The 17596-nt window shown below is 42.9% G+C and overlaps 1 protein-coding gene across 2 annotated transcripts in view; it reads left to right on the top strand.

The window, feature by feature from the left end:
• LOC143983070 (S-adenosyl-L-methionine-dependent tRNA 4-demethylwyosine synthase TYW1-like) overlaps window positions 1-17596 on the top strand; it is a 321868-nt gene that overhangs the window by 150720 nt on the left and 153552 nt on the right. For both annotated transcript variants that reach the window (XM_077482324.1, XM_077482323.1), the window contains exons 10-11: window positions 3860-3978; window positions 12147-12256. In XM_077482324.1, coding sequence (XP_077338450.1) covers window positions 3860-3978; window positions 12147-12256 — 229 coding nt within the window. The remainder of the gene's footprint in view (window positions 1-3859; window positions 3979-12146; window positions 12257-17596) is intronic.

Genomic DNA, 17596 nt, shown 5'->3' with positions numbered 1-17596 from the left:
ATATAAAAATATAAAAAATATATATAAAGGTATATATATAAAAAATAATAATCCGTTTATCTGTTGAACATATCAAGTCCTCATATGGTGCAACTGTGAAAAGTGTGTATTACATGGTTAAATAAAGATTCAAGACAGTGAAAAAAGTTGTGGTAAAATATGGTAATATAAAAATGCAAAAAAAATAAAAAAATAAAAAAATAAAAAATAAAAAATAGAAATGGGAATAAAAATAGTAAAAAAGTGTCCCAAAAATGTAGTGGTGGATAGTGGGGTGTCCTCTGTGGGTGAAAGTGGAGTAAAGGGTAGAGGAGGCTTCATCTGTTGTTCCCGGTGCTCTGTGGCTATTTTTATGCAATTGCTCTCACCAGAGATATGACCCCTTCCGGGGTGGATCAGCCTTCACAGTATCAGCCACCGTGTTGCTCTCTGGCTTGCCTCTATTGCGGTTCCGGGAAACCCTCGTTCTTCCGTTCATATGCCGTTCGGTTATATGTAATGAATAAGAGGCATATCCATGGTGCAGTATGTCTTATAAAGCTTCGTATTTATTATATAGGCAAAAAGGTTACTCACAAACATCCGTCTTTGATGACGAAACGCGTAGGGCGTGGCCAGACAGCATACACCGCTAACTCAGAAGGCGTATAGCCGAACGGGATCTTTCCTTTTAACATATATATATACGAACGGATGTTTGTGAGTAACCCTTTTGCCTATATAATAAATACGAAGCTTTATAAGACATACTGCACCATGGATATGCCTCTTATTCATTACATATAACCGAACGGCATATGAACGGAAGAACGAGGGTTTCCCGGAACCGCAATAGAGGCAAGCCAGAGAGCAACACAGTGGCTGATACTGTGAAGGCTGATCCACCCCGGAAGGGGTCATATCTCTGGTGAGAGCAATTGCATAAAAATAGCCACAGAGCACCGGGAATAACAGTTGAAGCCTCCTCTACCCTTTACTCCACTTTCACCCACAGAGGACACCCCACTATTCACCACTACCTTTTTGGGACACTTTTTTACTATTTTTATTCCCATTTCTATTTTTTTTTTATTTATTTTTTTATTTATTTTGCATTTTTATATTACCATATTTTACCACAACTTTTTTCACTGTCTTGAATCTTTATTTAACCATGTAATACACACTTTTCATCACAGTTGCACCATATGAGGACTTGATATGTTCAACAGATAAACGGATTATTATTTTTTATATATATACCTTTATATATATTTTTTATATTTTCACATTTTTATTTGTTATTTTTATATCTATATAGCTTAAAATGTATATACTACTGAGCTCTACTTTCTATTTATATAGTTCTGTCACAAATATCAATATTTGTTCACCAGCACCTTGCACTTTATATATTTTTTTCATTTGCACATTGCATGCTGTTACAATTGATTTATGAATTTATGATTTTTTATGATACTTACGGTCTTTAAAGGATATAATAATTGTTGGTTGACACTTACTGACACATACACAGTTATTTAAATTTATTTTATTACCCAGCACGCTGGAAATTTCTTGCTAATTATATACCTAAGTCTCAATTTTCAAAAAAGTTCTAAAGGGTATAGCGCCAAACCTATTCCCCCCCCCCCCCCACTTCATTTTATTCCTTCCCTTACTGGGTTGGAATTAAAATAGGGGCTGCTCTTACCCGAACTACAATCCATAGCGCGACCTAATAAACCCCCCTACTTTTAGCAAAATTAAAAAAGAATCGTTTTATTTAATTTGTAAATTACTTTTCAATGCTTTGTACCCTTGCTGACAGCTGAAGTGTAAACAAAACAGTTACGGTAGGTATCGGTAATCGGTGTCGGGCAGTAATAAAAAAAAAAAGTATCGGTACTCGTAAAAAAAAAAACAAAAAAAAAAACCCCTAATTAGTGCTATAGCTAGCAGTACATTTATAAGTATAAAGAGAAGTGGACTATATATGCAGCCCTGGGAAACACTAGTGTTAGGGATAATTGGTGCTCAATTGTGAACATCAGGTTAAACTTGTTGTGACCTAATTTTAGATGGTCTGATAATGTCAAAAAGTGATCAAATGTGTGTTTTTTTTTTTTTTCTTTTTTTTTCCTCCAGATCTGCTTTTTTGTAAAGTCTGGAGACTCATGCCTGATAGTCATGCAAACCTAAATCTATCCTTGACCCCTGACAATATAGTCCTTTCCACTGGCAGCTGAGTTATAGGTGCTCTTCAGTACTACAGAACATGAGATCAGGATTAATAAATAATAATCATGCTTGCTGTCACCACAGGGTTTCTACATTTTGGTGCTTTTTCTAGGTTGGTCATCTGAATAAAACAGTATTAAACCCAAAAAAAAAACAATTTATGTTTTGCAGCTTACAAATTCTTAGGCGCTGGCTGAATTAACTTTCTTTTTTGGCTTTTTACCTTTTTTATTTTCATCTGGTGATCTGACCTGTATGGCTAGGTTCTGGCAGGAGTGCAGTGTGCATTTCAGCACATCAAACTGCTTTTTCATTGTGTTTATATATTTTTTTAACTTGAAGTGTTACAGTGGCAATACATTGCTCTGCTATACAGTGACATGCAGTGCCATCCAGTTTGCTGTGAATAATTGCTAACCTGCTGCACTTTTTCGCACTTGACTGCACATAACACTAGCATTGTGGTGTGAACGGGGCACACAGAAAACCATTGATTTTTTTTTTTTTACTGCAGGTCACTGCACATAGGGCGAACCATCTCGAAGTATTCTTTTTTAACAGACCAAGCATGGTCACATGGGTGGTAAAACACTTAAACAACTAAAGCATTGTTTTACTGTTGCTGACCACCCACCTAAACAAGCTATTCGCGGGAGGATTTTTTTTCTTTTTTTGCGCTATTCTGTCATGGGTATGAGAGTAAAGTAGTGTAAAAAATAAACACACACACACACACACACACACACACACACACACACACACACACACACACACACACACACACACTATGTTAAACGTATTGTGACATCTGCCTGATCTTTAAATGGCATCCCAGTCTTAGTCCGTAAGGTTCAATAATGAGGTCGCCCACCCTTTGCAGCTATATCAGCTTCAACTCTTCTGGGAAGGCTGCCCACAAGGTTTAGGAGTGTGTCTATGGCATTGTTTGATCATTCGTTCAGAAGCAGATTTGTGACATCGGCACTGATGTAGACAAGAAGGCCTGGCTTGCAGCTCTAATTAATCCCAAAGGTGATCTTTCAGGTTGAGGTCAGGACTGTGCAGGCCAGTCATGTTCCTCCACCTCAAACTAGCTCATCCATGTCTTTATGGACCTTTCTTTGTGCACTGGTCCTAATCATTAAGTGGAGGGGGGATTATGGTATGGTGGTGTTTTTTTAGGGGTTGGGCTTGACACCTTCGTTCCAGTGAAGGGAACATTTAAGGCGTCAGTATATCAAGACATTTTAGACAATTTCATGCTTGCAGCTTTGTGGTAACAGTTTGGGGATTTCCTTCCTTCCTTCCTTCCCTTCCTTCCTTCCTTCCTTTCTTCCTTCCTTCCTTCCTTCCTTCCTTCCTTCCTTCAACATGACTGCGCAGCAGTGCACAAAGCAAGGTCTATATAACCTTTTTTTTTTTTTTTTTTTTTTAATGAAAGGACTTCATACCTTGTAGCTCTTAGCATTGGTGTTATTTTATTAAAAACTGCCCCATATGTATCCACTTGCTTTGATTCACTCCTCTATTAGGATGTTGAATTATGGTAATTACCATTAGTAGCAGTTGCTATGACTGATTTTTCTTTCTTTTTTTTTTTTTTTTTGTATCCTTACATGCTCTCTTATTTTCCAACCAGTCAATGCTGAGAGGAAGAGGAGGATGTTACAAACACACATTCTATGGCATCGAAAGTCACAGGTGTATGGAAACTACTCCCAGTCTTGCTTGTGCCAACAAATGTGTCTTCTGTTGGAGGTAAATGTTTTCCATATATATTTGGACACTTGCACCCTGTTCTGTAGGTTAGCGTGTATTTATTTATTTATTTATTTTTAAGCCTAATATGCTTGTAATAATGCTTTATACTAATAAGAATTGTTGTAGTAAAGTCTTGCTTGAAATGTTGCTACTTGGCTTATTTCCACTGCATTTTGATTACCTATTACATATTGATATTGAGAAGCTATGGCCCTATGAATAATGGAGTGCAGGTTAGCATCCTTCGAGTCTGACAGTAGCTGCAGGGCATATTTCACATAACTAACCATGAAAGCTGCTCCTTGTAATGCTTGTTGAAGCCCTGGGTTACTGGCTGCTCTACAGTAACTCTCACAACTCATGATAATTCTCGGAGTGAGCCATAACGGAGATCTGATAAGAACACCAATAGTTCACTTGTAGGACACATTGATTAGTATACAGATGGCCGAGGCAATTTGAAGAATGTTTCATTGTTCTCTGATCTCATCTTTCAACACCGTTTCATTGCCTTGTGCCGCATATCCAAAATGAAACAAGTTTTGTCAATTAAAAGCGTGGATGTGGACTTAATACCTCAGTTTTAATAATGCACTTTTTGTTTCAGGGTTGCAATAAGACATCATTTGTTTTCAATAATTACTTCCAGAGCAATTAAGATATTCCATGAGGTAAAGCAAGCTGATCTGAAGAGATTTCAGTTGTCTTGTGCATCACAAAGGTGCACATGTATATTCATAGCAAAACCATTTCACGTTTTTAACCACTTAAGGACCGAGCCTCTTTTTTTATTTATTTTATTTTTTTGTTTTTAAGTGTAGGACCCAGCCTCTTTTTGAGATGTAGCGTTTACAAGTTAAAAACTTTTTTTTTTTGTTTTTTTTTTTTGCTAGAAAATTACTTAGAACCCCCAAACATTACTTTTTTTTTTTTCTAACACCTTTGAGAATAAAATGGCGGTTGTGGCAATATTTTCTGTCACACCGTATTTGTGGGAAAAAATACACTTTTTTGTAATTAAAAAAATAAGACCATAGTAAAATTAGCCCAATTTTTTTGTTATATTGTGAAAGATAATGTTACGCCGAGTAAATTGATACCCAGTATGTCACACTTCAAAATTGTGCCCACTCATGGAATGGCGACAAACGTTTACCCTTAATCTCCATAGACGACGTTTAAAAAATTCTACAGGTTGCATGTTTTAAGTTAGAGGTCTAGGGCTAGAATTATTGCTCCCACTCTACGGATCGCGGTGATAGGTCACATGTGTGGTTTGAACACCGTTTTCATATGTGGGCGCTACTCATGTATGCGTTCGTTAATGCTTTTTTTTTTTTTTTTTTTTTTTTTTTTTAACACTGTTTTAAAAAACTTTATTCCTATTAAATCCCTTTTAATAGAAAAAAAGCATGACAGGACCTTGACAGGGGTCAAAAAGACCTCAGATCTCATATTTACACTTAAATTCAATAATAAAAAAAAAAAAAAAAATTGTCATTTAAAATCCCTTTAAGAGCTGTGGACGAAAGTGACGTTGCTTCCGACCTACATCATTATGGAGACTGGTTTCCCTCACTCATCTCCATGCCCAGCCAGGGTGAAGTTCCGACTTGCCTGCGACCCCGCCAAGGGATCCAGTAAGTGGCAGAGGGCACCGGAGCGTGGCGGGAAGGGGGGTCCCTCTCCTGCGGCTGATAAAAGTGATCCCACGGAAATCCTCCACAGAAACCTATCTTGTCGGAAGCTGGCTGAACACGAGGCTACCGGGGTTATGGCAGCTAGCTGCTGCCATAACAACGATCTCCCACATCAAAGTTAGGACGTATATTGGCGTGCGGCAATCCGGGAGTGGTTAAACTCAATCTGTCACATTGGAAACCTTCGGAGTGTTTTTTTTTTTTTTTTTTTTTTTAAAGTAGCAAGAGATCTACACAGGTAATTTCATATCTACTTAAAGGCTAAGTTTACCTTTTCACGCAGAATTTCACTTTTATTAATACAGTAAATAGAAGCCTTTTCTAATGTCTTTTTTGCCCAAACTATCCCGATGTGCTTATCTCTCACTTGCCCAGTCTATGGGAGCTTTCAATTTTCACCTCTAGGCAAAAAAAAATGCATTCTGAGCACTCGTGTGACCTTCCTGGAACTTCATATCCCATAATGCACTACCTTATTGCATCACAGAATAGGATGTGTTTTATTTCTGTGGCCCGCACCTCCCTCATTACTATACCACCTTTTTATTTCCACCCACTTTCCTACTTCTTCCTTTTTTTTTTTTTTAACAGAAAATTTTATTAGACAAATCAGCATTACATTGCAAAGTACAGTAAATCTGATATTACACAGTTGTAGAAAGGAGAAAAAAAAAAAAAAACCCTACTTCTTCCTTTTTAAGGTGGCCATATACTGGTACAATCTCCATCAACTATGTAGTGCAAGGGCCTGCCTGATTGGAAACCGAGTGATTGGATTGATAGGTGTGTCCTCTCAGTGGCGTTGCTATTGTGGAGCAGCGGGTGTGGGCCACAGCCGGGTGACACCCGGCACAGTGCTGAATTAAGAGGCACCACAGCTCTCTCCTCTCTCCACTCTCCTCTTCCTTCTTCCCTGGATACACCGGTATCTTTGCTGTATACTTAGCTGCCCGTGATGCTCGCGGAGGAGGAGAAAGAATTGTCTCACATAGCCCAGTCCCCGGCGCTCGCGTATTCTCCGGGAACCGGCATGGCAATCGCTTATTATTGTGACTGGCAGGGAGAGGTACTGGCTGCCTGTTACAATTAGTACATACCTCACAGTCTAGGAGGAGGGACATCTATGTGCACAGAGCCATGCTGATCTGAGGTCTGTAAATGTGGGGAGGAGAGAGATGCACTATATAGTCACAATGCGTGGATATTCAAAGGGGGGTTACATTGAGGGGGATTACACAAGGGGGTTACATTGAGGGGGGTTGCACAAGGAGGTTACATTGGGGAGGATTACACAGGGGGTACCTTTTTGGGGGTTACACAGGGGGCATAAATTGGGGTTATTACACAGAAGGGGAGGACCAATTGGGGGCATTACACGGGGGGGGGGACCAATTGGGGGCATTACACGGGGGGGACCGATTGGGGGCATTACACGGGGGGGACCGATTGGGGGCATTACACGGAGGGAGACCGATTGGGGGCATTACACGGGGGGAGACCGATTGGGGGCATTACACGGGGGGAGACCGATTGGGGGCATTACACGGGGGGAGACCGATTGGGGGCATTCCCCGGGGGGACCGATTGGGGGCGTTACACGGGGGGAGACCGATTGGGGGCGTTACACGGGGGGAGACCGATTGGGGGCGTTACACGGGGAGGACCGATTGGGGGCGTTACACGGGGAGGACCGATTGGGGGCTTTACACGGGGGGGGGACCGATTGGGGGCGTTACACGGGGGGGACCAATTGGGGGCGTTACACGGGGGGACCAATTGGGGGCGTTACACGGGGGGGACCAATTGGGGGCGTTACACGGGGGGGGGGCCAATTGGGGGCGTTACACGGGGGGGACCAATTGGGGGCGTTACACGGGGGGGACCAATTGGGGGCGTTACACGGGGGGGGACCAATTGGGGGCGTTACACGGGGGGGGACCAATTGGGGGCGTTACACGGGGGGGGGACCAATTGGGGGCGTTACACGGGGGGGGGACCAATTGGGGGCGTTGCATGGGGGGACCAATTGGGGGCGTTACATGGGGGGCCAATTGGGGGCATTACAGGGGGGGGACCAATTGGGGGCATTACAGGGGGGGGGACCAATTGGGGGCATTACAGGGGGGGGACCAATTGGGGGCATTACACTGGAGAGGCTATTTACACAGGGTGAGGGATGCATTTACATGGGGGAGTACAAAGGTGTGGGGATTTATACTGGGGGGATTACACTGGGCTGCTCAGCCTAAAATGCCTAGCTATTTTTTCCCAGTCCAGAACTGGGTGACATCATTAAGAAGGGAGTGATATCTGTACATGATGGTGTCACCCCCATCTGTGACAGTGCATGTATTGGAGCACTGGAATAAACCACAACATTTACAGGGGCTGCACTCCCGTCCTGAAACTAGCTTGCAGAGCGCCCTGCAGAGTACTGTGGCTAGACAGACGAGAGCCTGATGCACTAGCCTGCCCAGTTTCTACTGCCGTGTCCTGCTGTCATTCCACAGCGGCAGGCCAGGGGGGAGAGCTGTGCTAATGCGCTAGCCTGTTCAGTGCCCCAGATTGCTCAAGGGGGGAGGGGGGGTGACGACACCATAATTGACAACATCAGGTGACACCAAACCTAGAGATGAGAAAAAAATAGAGGTAGGTGTGACGCTGTTCATTTTATATATCTTAAATAATTAGTGATGTGCCTAGTACATTAATGTAGCTTGGGAAAATTAGAAACTCTTATACAATAATATATATGTAGAAAAATGCACAAGATTATAGTATAAGATGTGATGCTACACAAAAAAAATACACAAAATGAAATCCATAGAAAATGGTGAATAAATATAAAAAATGTCCATAATTACGTGCAAAAATGCAAAGCATACGTGGTTTATTCGTGCTCTTATTGTGACTGCACTCATTCCCAAGGGGTATGGAGCATTCACAGTTTTTGCTACTGTGCAACACTGGTGATGTTTCCCTTGCACACCGTACAAAAGAGAGAAGGATCCCAGTAGTGTAAAACTGTAAAAGACCTTGTTTATTTATAAAAACATGTGGAAATGTACTTGCATTTACCATGAAACATAAAAGCATCTACTGCTGACACTGTCGCCGTCAACCGGAAATGATGCAGGAACGTCTGTTATGTCCGCTCGACGTGTTGACGTCTTCTGGAGCATTACACCCGTGCCTGCTTTAGTTCCTCTTTATAGGGCAATGTGGTCACCTTTGACATATGTCCTTCGTCAGGGCAGGCCGAAATAGACTATTGCCAGTATCCTCCGGTGGGCAGAGCGTCTTGTTCTGGCCTTTTCTGACATAGATTTCCAGGAGTGGAATACTGTAAATCGGATACCTCAGTTGGTTAGGGTTGGGCCACGGGGTGGGCCCTTCACTGGATCGCGTTTCATGGTATGGTCTCCACGGAGGCAAGCCTGAGGTAGGTCTGTTTTTGCCTCTTGGCTCAACAGGACGGTACCAAGGTATCAGGCAATGTCACCTGATCTTCTGGCAGCTCTAGTGACCCATGTTTAATCTGTGCCTTTCCTTATTTCCAGCCTTTGCTGGGGCCTTTTGGCAGGATCACAGCTGCAGTGATTTCGGTCATCCTATTGGATCCGGATGGGGCCCAGTGGTCTGGGCAAGTCGACCAGGTGCGCCCGTTCGCCAACGTTTTTATGGGCGACTGCTTTTCAGGAAGGGCCAACTGTCTCATGGACCGTTTTTCCATCCTGTTTTTAAAGGTGCTGGTTTTCAACGGCCTGGCTGTGATGAGCCAAGTGTTACGGTCTCCAACACTGTTGGGTGGATAGAGGAAACGGGCCTTGAGTACCATCAAGGCCCAGGTGTTAGCCTGGGTGATCTTTTTCAGCATCTCCTGGTCTTGCATTTCCTGGTGCATACCCTTTTGCAGGGCTTAGATGTCTGTTTCCACCAGTGCGGTGGTTCATCCGCCGTGGGCCCTGAACTTTGGTCATTTCGGTAATCCAGAAGTCTCTTGATCTCTTTTTCAAGATATTAGGGAGATTCCATTACTTTCTCTGGCTCGGAGGGTGGTCTCCTGGGGCTATCGCCTCCGCTCACAGAAAGTACAGAAGGGGGCGTTATCTTGTCATTCACCTTACCCTGGTTAAGGTGGTGCTTTGCCTTTTTGTTTAGAGTTCCGTCTTTGGATTTCCATTTGGATCTCCCCTCTGTGGAGTTCTTTCGATACTTCTATTACTGCTTGCTACTAAACTGAATACCTAGAGCAGGGCGGGGGTTATATACTGACTGAAGGACGGCCCATGGGCGTGGCCAGGTGGGTGCTCGTTTACTTTTTCTTCTGCCTAGTCCTACGTCTTGTTTACATAGATTCCCGTTCTCTCCCTATTACCTGTGATCATGGATGGCCTGTGGACATAGAGCCAGCCAGACCTGTGGGCGAGCTCCCGTGGTGCGTGCCATCAGTTGCCCATGCACGCCCCCATTGCCAAATGCACAGGTATGTCGGTTTGCGCATCCGAGCTGTCATGCCGCAGTTTATATGCGCAAGTGGTTAATATAGAAATGGAAGGCAAAAAAATTGTATATAGATATAAGCAGGATTAGAAACTCAAACAAAAATGTATTAAATTGCAGCTTACCAATTCTTAGACGTGGTGGCTGCATCAGTAAGTCTATTGAGTTTTCACCTTTCTTTTAACAGACCAGGCTGTCCACACAAAGTAGCATTTAGAGAGTTGAGACAAACCATTTAAAGCGAAGTTCCACACAAAGATGGAACTTCCGCTTTTCGGAATTCCCCCCTAACCCCCCCCCCCCCACCCCCGTGTCACATTTGGCACCTTTCAGGGAGGGAGGGGGAGCAGATACCTATCTAATACAGGTATCTTGCGCCCACTCCTGGACATAAATACCCACGCATATCTACGTCACTTCCCATCCCCCCCCGCTGTCTTCTGGGAGACACAGGGGTTCCAAGAGACGGCAGGGACCAGTGGGAACGCGCAGCGTGAGTCCTGCATGTGCAGCATGGAACCAGTAAGTGAAGCAGCAAGGCTTCACTTCCTGAGTCCCTCACCAAAGATGGCGGCGGCAGCACCCGAAAGCCGAGGGACAGATCGGCTTTGGGTGCCGACATCGTGGGCACCCTGGACAGGTAAGAGTCCATATTTTAAAAGTCAGCAGCTGCAGTATTTGTATCTGCTGACCTTTAAAAAATAAAAACGTCAGAACTCCACTTTAACACTGACTCTCAATGGTCCCTTCCGAGACTGACAATGCTGCAGCCCTCTGCTCCTTTATCCAGAGTGGGAGCACTCTAATAGAGGGGGTATGTTACTGGAAAGAACATAAAGTGAAAAAAAGGGATAATTAATGCAGCCACCACATTTAACGATTGGTAAACTGCAATATATTACATTTTTGGTTAATACCACTTTAAATGTCCTCTGTCTGATGGCCAGCATCATTTAAAGTGTCACTAATGACTTATTTTTTTTTTTTTTGGTTTTGCATAAAGTAGAGAGGGGTTGAAACGCTTGTCAGGTTTTATTACGGTTTGTGCCCCCAGAATATTCACCCTCTTTGTCCCGTTTACTGTTCTCATCGAAAGGGAAATAAAAAAAAAAATCCCATTTTGGGTAGGCATCAGACTAGTAATAAAGGGGAAATCTTCCAATGGGGACACTAGCTCTGGTGACCCTGGTGACACCCTGGGCTTTCCTGTGTTGTTGTTTTGGCTACAGGACAGAAAGTGAAGGCTGGTCTCCACAATGGGACTTTTTAAATGCCAGGAATCGGAGGTGGGCATTCAGGTCATCTAACTGCTGTGATTGACTGTCAAAGCGGTCACATGATTGGAAAGCTCCAGATCACAAGTATGCATCGGGAGCTTTCTGGTCCCTGTCAGTGTCTGTGCTGGGAGCGACGGTGTGCATGCTCTTGGTAGAGAAAAGTGTTTACATATGGCCACGTATTTGAGGCCTCTCTGTGTTAAAGCCCACCAGATGAAGGCCACATCTGTGTCACATCGTTAGAAACAGGTTAATGGCAGGAAAAAAACACTATGGGAGATATCTGTGGAATACATAAAAAAAAAAGATATTTTTTGTTTTTTTAGCTTTTATTCACTTTTATGTGTTAACTGGAGTTCTACTTTAAAGCCCAACTTTTTTCCTCCTAATAGAGTGATTAAAAACGTTTTCTGGTTCCCACTGGGTATGTTTACCTTTTCCATTTGTGCTGCTGACTTTTGTCAACATTACGTAAAGTAATGAAGTCAAATTTTTTAGAGTTGTCACCAAAGCAGAAGGCATAGGGCAATCTTTCAATGAGGACATCTGTTTAGGTGACAACTATCTAAAATGGTAATTCTCCCTTTTATTTTTTATTTTTTAAAGCGTTCCTTTGTATTAGTATAGGCATCTTTTGCTTGACGTTTTTATTCTAATGCAGAATCTAACAAACATGTTTTCTCAGACACCATACTAACCCAGTGGGAACTGAATGGAGGTGGAAAATGGACCAGCCTGAGATGATACTGGAACAAGCCATTGAGAATCACCAAAACATGATTAAACAGTTTAAAGGTAGGTGGTCTTGCAGAACATTTTTAGCAGGTCATTACCTAGATGTTTAACTTTGCTGTGTTGACAGCCTTACCAAGTTTGCCTACTTACAAAGTATTGAAGGGTCTATAATTTTTATCATAGGTGTATTTAAATGATAGGGGCAGAATATCATGAAAAAACGCATAAAACAAATGCTATAAATTGCCATATTTATTGGCGTATAATGCGCAATTTAGGAGGGAAGTTTCAGGAAAACTTTTTTTTAAATAATAAACCACTTTGAAGCACAATAATGGTCAGTGAGCATCAGTGCAGCCTGATTAGTGTCCATCTGCAGCTTCAGTGCAGCCTGATCAGTATCCACCTGCAAGCCTAATCAGTGGCCATCTGCAGCCTAATCATTTCCCACCTGCAGCATTTCTCAGTGTCCATCTGCAGCCTTGCCAAAATATAGGCTGCCACCAAGGGGATGGAGGGGATGACAGCTGCTGAAATAGAGCCGGATCTCCTGTGTACTCAGCTTTGCATCATTCCCAGTCCTGCCCCTTGGCCCGGATCCTATGATGGACATAACGCTGTGACGTCAATGCTAGAAGATGTCCGGGGACGGGACTGAGCGTGACTAGGAGCCAAGCCGAATACACAGGAGATCTGGCTCTATTTCGGCAATGATCGTCCCATCCTTCCTCTCGGTGGCAGCCTATATCGGCGTATAACACGCACACACTATTTTCCCCCTATTTTATGAGGGTAAATAAGGGAGAAAGTGCGTGTTATACGCGATAAATACAGTAAGTTGCAGTTCAGTGAGTAAAATAAGTATTTGATCCCCAAGCAAAACCCTAGTTGGCAAGCACAGAGGTAAGACGTTTCTTGTAGTTGGTGACATGGCTCTCAGGAGGCATTTTGGTTCGACTCTACTTTTTATAGATCTTCTCTAAATCCTTTAGGTTTCTTGGCTGTCTCTTGGCAACTCGAAGTTTTATCTCCCTCCCTCTAGATTTCTATAGTCTGGAGACTGACTAGGCCACTCCATGACCTTAATGTGCTTCTTCTTGAGCCACTCATTTGTTGCCTTGGCAGTATGTTTTGGGTCATTGACATGCTGGAAGAACCATCCACGACCCATCTTCAGTGTTCTGGCTGAGGGAAGAAGGTTCTCATCCAAGATTTTACAATTCATGGCCCCATCCATTGGCCCCTCAATGTGGCAAAGCTGGCCTGTACTTTTTAACAGAGAAATGGCCCCAAAGCATCATGTTTCCACCTCTGTTCTTGACTGTAGGGATGGTGGTTTTAGAGTCAGTCAGATTTTTTTTTTTTTCTTCCCCCAAGCATGGGGAGTCGAGTTAATGCCAAAGAACTTAGTTTTTGTCTCATTTGAGCACATCACTTTCTCCAAATCCTTCTCTGATTCATTTAGATGTTCATTGGCATGACTGTACATGTGAGGAGGGGCACTTGCCGTGTTTGGAGAAAGAAAAAGGCTGACTATGACCATAAGAACACCATCCCTACAGTCAAGCACTTGAGGTGGAAACATTCTGCTTTGGGGCGGCTTTTCTGCTAAAGGTACAGACCAACTATTCTGCATTGAGGTGCCAATGGATGGGGCCATGTATTTTAAAATCTTGGATGAGAACCATCATCCCTCAGCCAGAACATTGAAGATGGGTTGTGGATGGGCCTTTCAGCATGACAATGACCTAAAGCATACCGCCAAGGCAGCAACAAGTGGCTCAAGAAGAAGCACATCTCCAGACCTTAATCCTATATAGAATGTATGGAGGGAGCTTAAACTTAGAGTTGCCAAGAGGCAGCCGAGGTAATCTGTAAAGAAGAGTGGACCAAAATCCCTCCTGAGATGTGTGCTAACCTGGTAACCAACTACAAGTAACGTCTTACCTCTGAGGCTGCGTACACACGGGCGGACTGTTCGCCCACTTTGTCCGCTGAACAGTGTTTGGGCGGACAGTCCGCTCGTGTGTGGGCTTTCAGCGGACAGTTTCAGCGGACAGTTTGACGAACAAGGTTTTTCGGAATTTCCGAAAAACTGTCCGCTGAAACTTGGTTTCAGCGAACAGTCCGCTCGTGTGTAGGCTTGTTCGTCAAACTAAGTTCCGCGCATGCTCAGAAAGGATTTACACGCCGAAAGTTATAATGCAGTGTATAGGACGTCGTATTTTTCGTCCCGTCGTACGTGCCGTTCACGTCATCGCGCACGGTTTCAGCAAACTGTTCGTCCGTCGTGTGTGGCCATGTCCGTCCATGCTAATTTTGAGCGGACTGTTTGCCGAAACTGTTTGACGGACAAAGTTGGGCGAACAGTCCCCGCGTGTGTACGCGGCCTGAGTTTTGCCAACAAGGGTTTATCCACAAAGTACTAAGTCACGCTTTTGCTCAGGGATCAAAAGCTTATTTTACTCACTGAACTGCAACTCAATTTATAAAATTTTGTATCGTGATTTTTTTCTTTTCTGGATTTTGGTTGATATTCCGTCTTTCATATAAATACACCAATAGACCCTTCATTTCTTTGTAAGTGGACAAACTTACAAAACGTGCAGGGGATCAAATAATTTCCCCACTGTATATGGCAGTTGCCTTTATTGGAGACAGTGCTGCTCTAGGCTCTTATATGCCAGGTATGACTGAAAGTTTAAGCATTTATTGCATATGATCTGCTCAAAGGCCAGCCAGCCTATGGGATGGGAGGACATTAACCACTTAAGCCCCGGACCAATTGTCAGCCAGACTTTTTTTACAGAGAATTTTTACAATTTTGCACTGCACTGCTTTAACTGGTAATTGCGCGGTCATGCAATGTTGTACCCAAACGAAATTTGCGTCCTTTTCGTCCCACAAATAGAGCTTTCTTTTGATGGTATTTGATAGCCTCTGCGATTTTTATTTTTTACGATGTAAATAGAAAGACTGAAAATTTTGAAAAAAAAAAAAAGATATTTTCTACTTTGTTATAAGAAAAATCGAATAAACTCAATTTTAGTCATACATTTAGGCCAAAATATATTCAGCCACATGTCTTTAGTAAAAAAAAATGTCAATAAGCTTTTTTTTTTTTTGGTTTGCGCAAAAGTTATAGCGTCTACAAACTAGAGTACATTTTCTGGAATTTACGGCTTTTAATTTGACTGGCTATCTAATTTCTTGAGGTGCTAAAATGGCAGGGCAGTACAACCCCCCCCCCCCCCCAAATGACCCCATTTTGGAAAGTAGACACCCCAAGAAAATTGCTGAGCGGCATGTTGAACCCATTGAATATTTTTTTTTTTTTTGTCCTAAGTGATTGAATGACACACACACAAAAAAGAAGTTTACAAAAAGTTGTCACTAAATGATGTATTGCTCACACATGCCATAGTTTGTATGTGGTATTGCACCCCAAAATATATTCTGCTGCTTCTTCTGAGCATGGGGATACCACATGTGTGGGACTTTTTGGGAGTCTAGCCGCGTACGGCACCCTGAAAACCAATCGCTGCCTTCAGGATTTTTAAGGGTGCAAATTTTTGATTTCACTCCTTCCTACTTATCAGTTTCGAAGGCCATAAAATGCCAAAATAACACAAAACCCACCAAATGACCCCATTTCGGAAAGTAGACACCCCAAGCTATTTACTGAGAGGCATGTTGAGTCCATGGAATATTTAATATTTTGCCACAAGTTGCGGGAATATTACAAACTTTTTTTTTTTTTTTTTTGCACAAAGTTGTCATTAAATGATATATTGGTCACACATGCTATGGGCATAAGTGAAATTACACCCCAAAATAAATTCTGCTGCTTCTCCTGAGTACAGGGATACCACGTGGGGGACTTTTTGGGAGCCTAGCCACGTACGGGACCCCGAAAACCAAGCACCGCCTTCAGGATTTAAATATAAAATGCTACAAAAAAAAAACTCATCGATCGCAGGGATCAGGCCTGACTCTGTGAATGCTGCAGTTATGTGTTTAGTGTTCAGGGGATGCTAGTATAGCTAGTATAGCTCTGATCAGATCTTGATCTGTTCAGGTACTATACCACTACGGGAGGTGTATGCTTTGCGCGTGGTTGTTAGCGGTACTGGCACTAATCTAGCGCTGCCTGGGGCGACACAGACCCTATCTGACCCTAAAACCTAATTAATATCACCTGCCAGGTGATCAGGGGGTTAAACCTTTATTGGGTAATGGTGGGTGCCCTGATGCTATAAAAAGCAAACTAACTAACCAGCGTCACCAGTGACACTTATATGGTGATTGCTGGTGAAAGGGTTAACTAGGTGCAATCAGGGGGTTAAAACCTTTATTAAGTTGTATATGGGGGTACCTAATGCTATAAAAACCTGGCGGTGAACCTAAAAAAGAACTAGCTACCTAGCGGCACCAGTGACACTAATGCAGTGATCAGAAAAACGATTGCTTAGTGACACTGGCAAAAGGGGGTGAAAGGGTTACCTGGGGGGGGCAATCAAGGGGTTAAACCTTTATTAGGGGGGGGTAGGGGGCTACCCTGGACCTAACACTAACTACCCTGACACTTTTTACAGTCACAACTGACACTAAATGCAGTGATCAGTAAATAAATGAGGGATTATATACAAGATTTTAGTAAAGAGAATGGTATCATTAGCAGTAATAGCATGGATTCATGAAGAATCGTTCTTGCCAAACCAATCTATTAACCTTCTATGAGGAGGTGAGTTGCCATCTAGCTAAAGGAAGGCCCTGGATGTGGTGTATATGGATTTTGCAAAAGCATTTGACACAGTTCCCCATGAATGTTTACTCTATGAAATAAGGTCCTTTGGCATGGACCATAGGGTGAGTACATGGATTGAAAACTGGCTCCAAGGGCGAGTTCAGAGGGTGGTGATATATGGGGAGTACTCAGAATGGTCAGAGGTGGGTAGTGGTGTCCCCCATTGTTCTGTGTTGGGACCAATCCTATTTATTTTGTTCATAAATGACCTGGAAAGAGGGTAAAAAGTTTATTCTCTTTTCAGACGATGCTAAGCTAAGCAGGGCAATAACTTTGCAGGATGTGGAAACCTTGCAAAAAGATCTGAATAAATTAATGGGGTAGGAAACTGCATGGCAAATGACGTTTGATGTAGAAAAATGTAAAATAATGCATTTGGGTGGCAACAATATGAATGCAATCTATACACTGGGGGGAGAACCTCTGGGGGAATCTAGGATGGAAAAGGTCCTAGTAGATGATAGGCTCAGCAATGGCACGCAATACCAAGCTGCTGTTAACAAAGCAAACAATTGCCAGCACTGAACTTATTCTCTCTGATGAAGACACAATGGAGGGGGATATGATTTCAATTTATAAATACTGTACTGGTG

The sequence above is a fragment of the Lithobates pipiens genome, unplaced genomic scaffold, assembly GCF_037356315.1.
Source record: "Lithobates pipiens isolate NorthernLeopardFrog02 unplaced genomic scaffold, aLitPip1_a1.2 Scaffold_16, whole genome shotgun sequence".
Classification (NCBI taxonomy): Eukaryota; Metazoa; Chordata; class Amphibia; order Anura; family Ranidae; genus Lithobates; species Lithobates pipiens.
The sequence above is the reverse complement of the archived record's forward strand: the minus strand, read 5'-3'. Positions and strand labels throughout refer to the sequence as shown.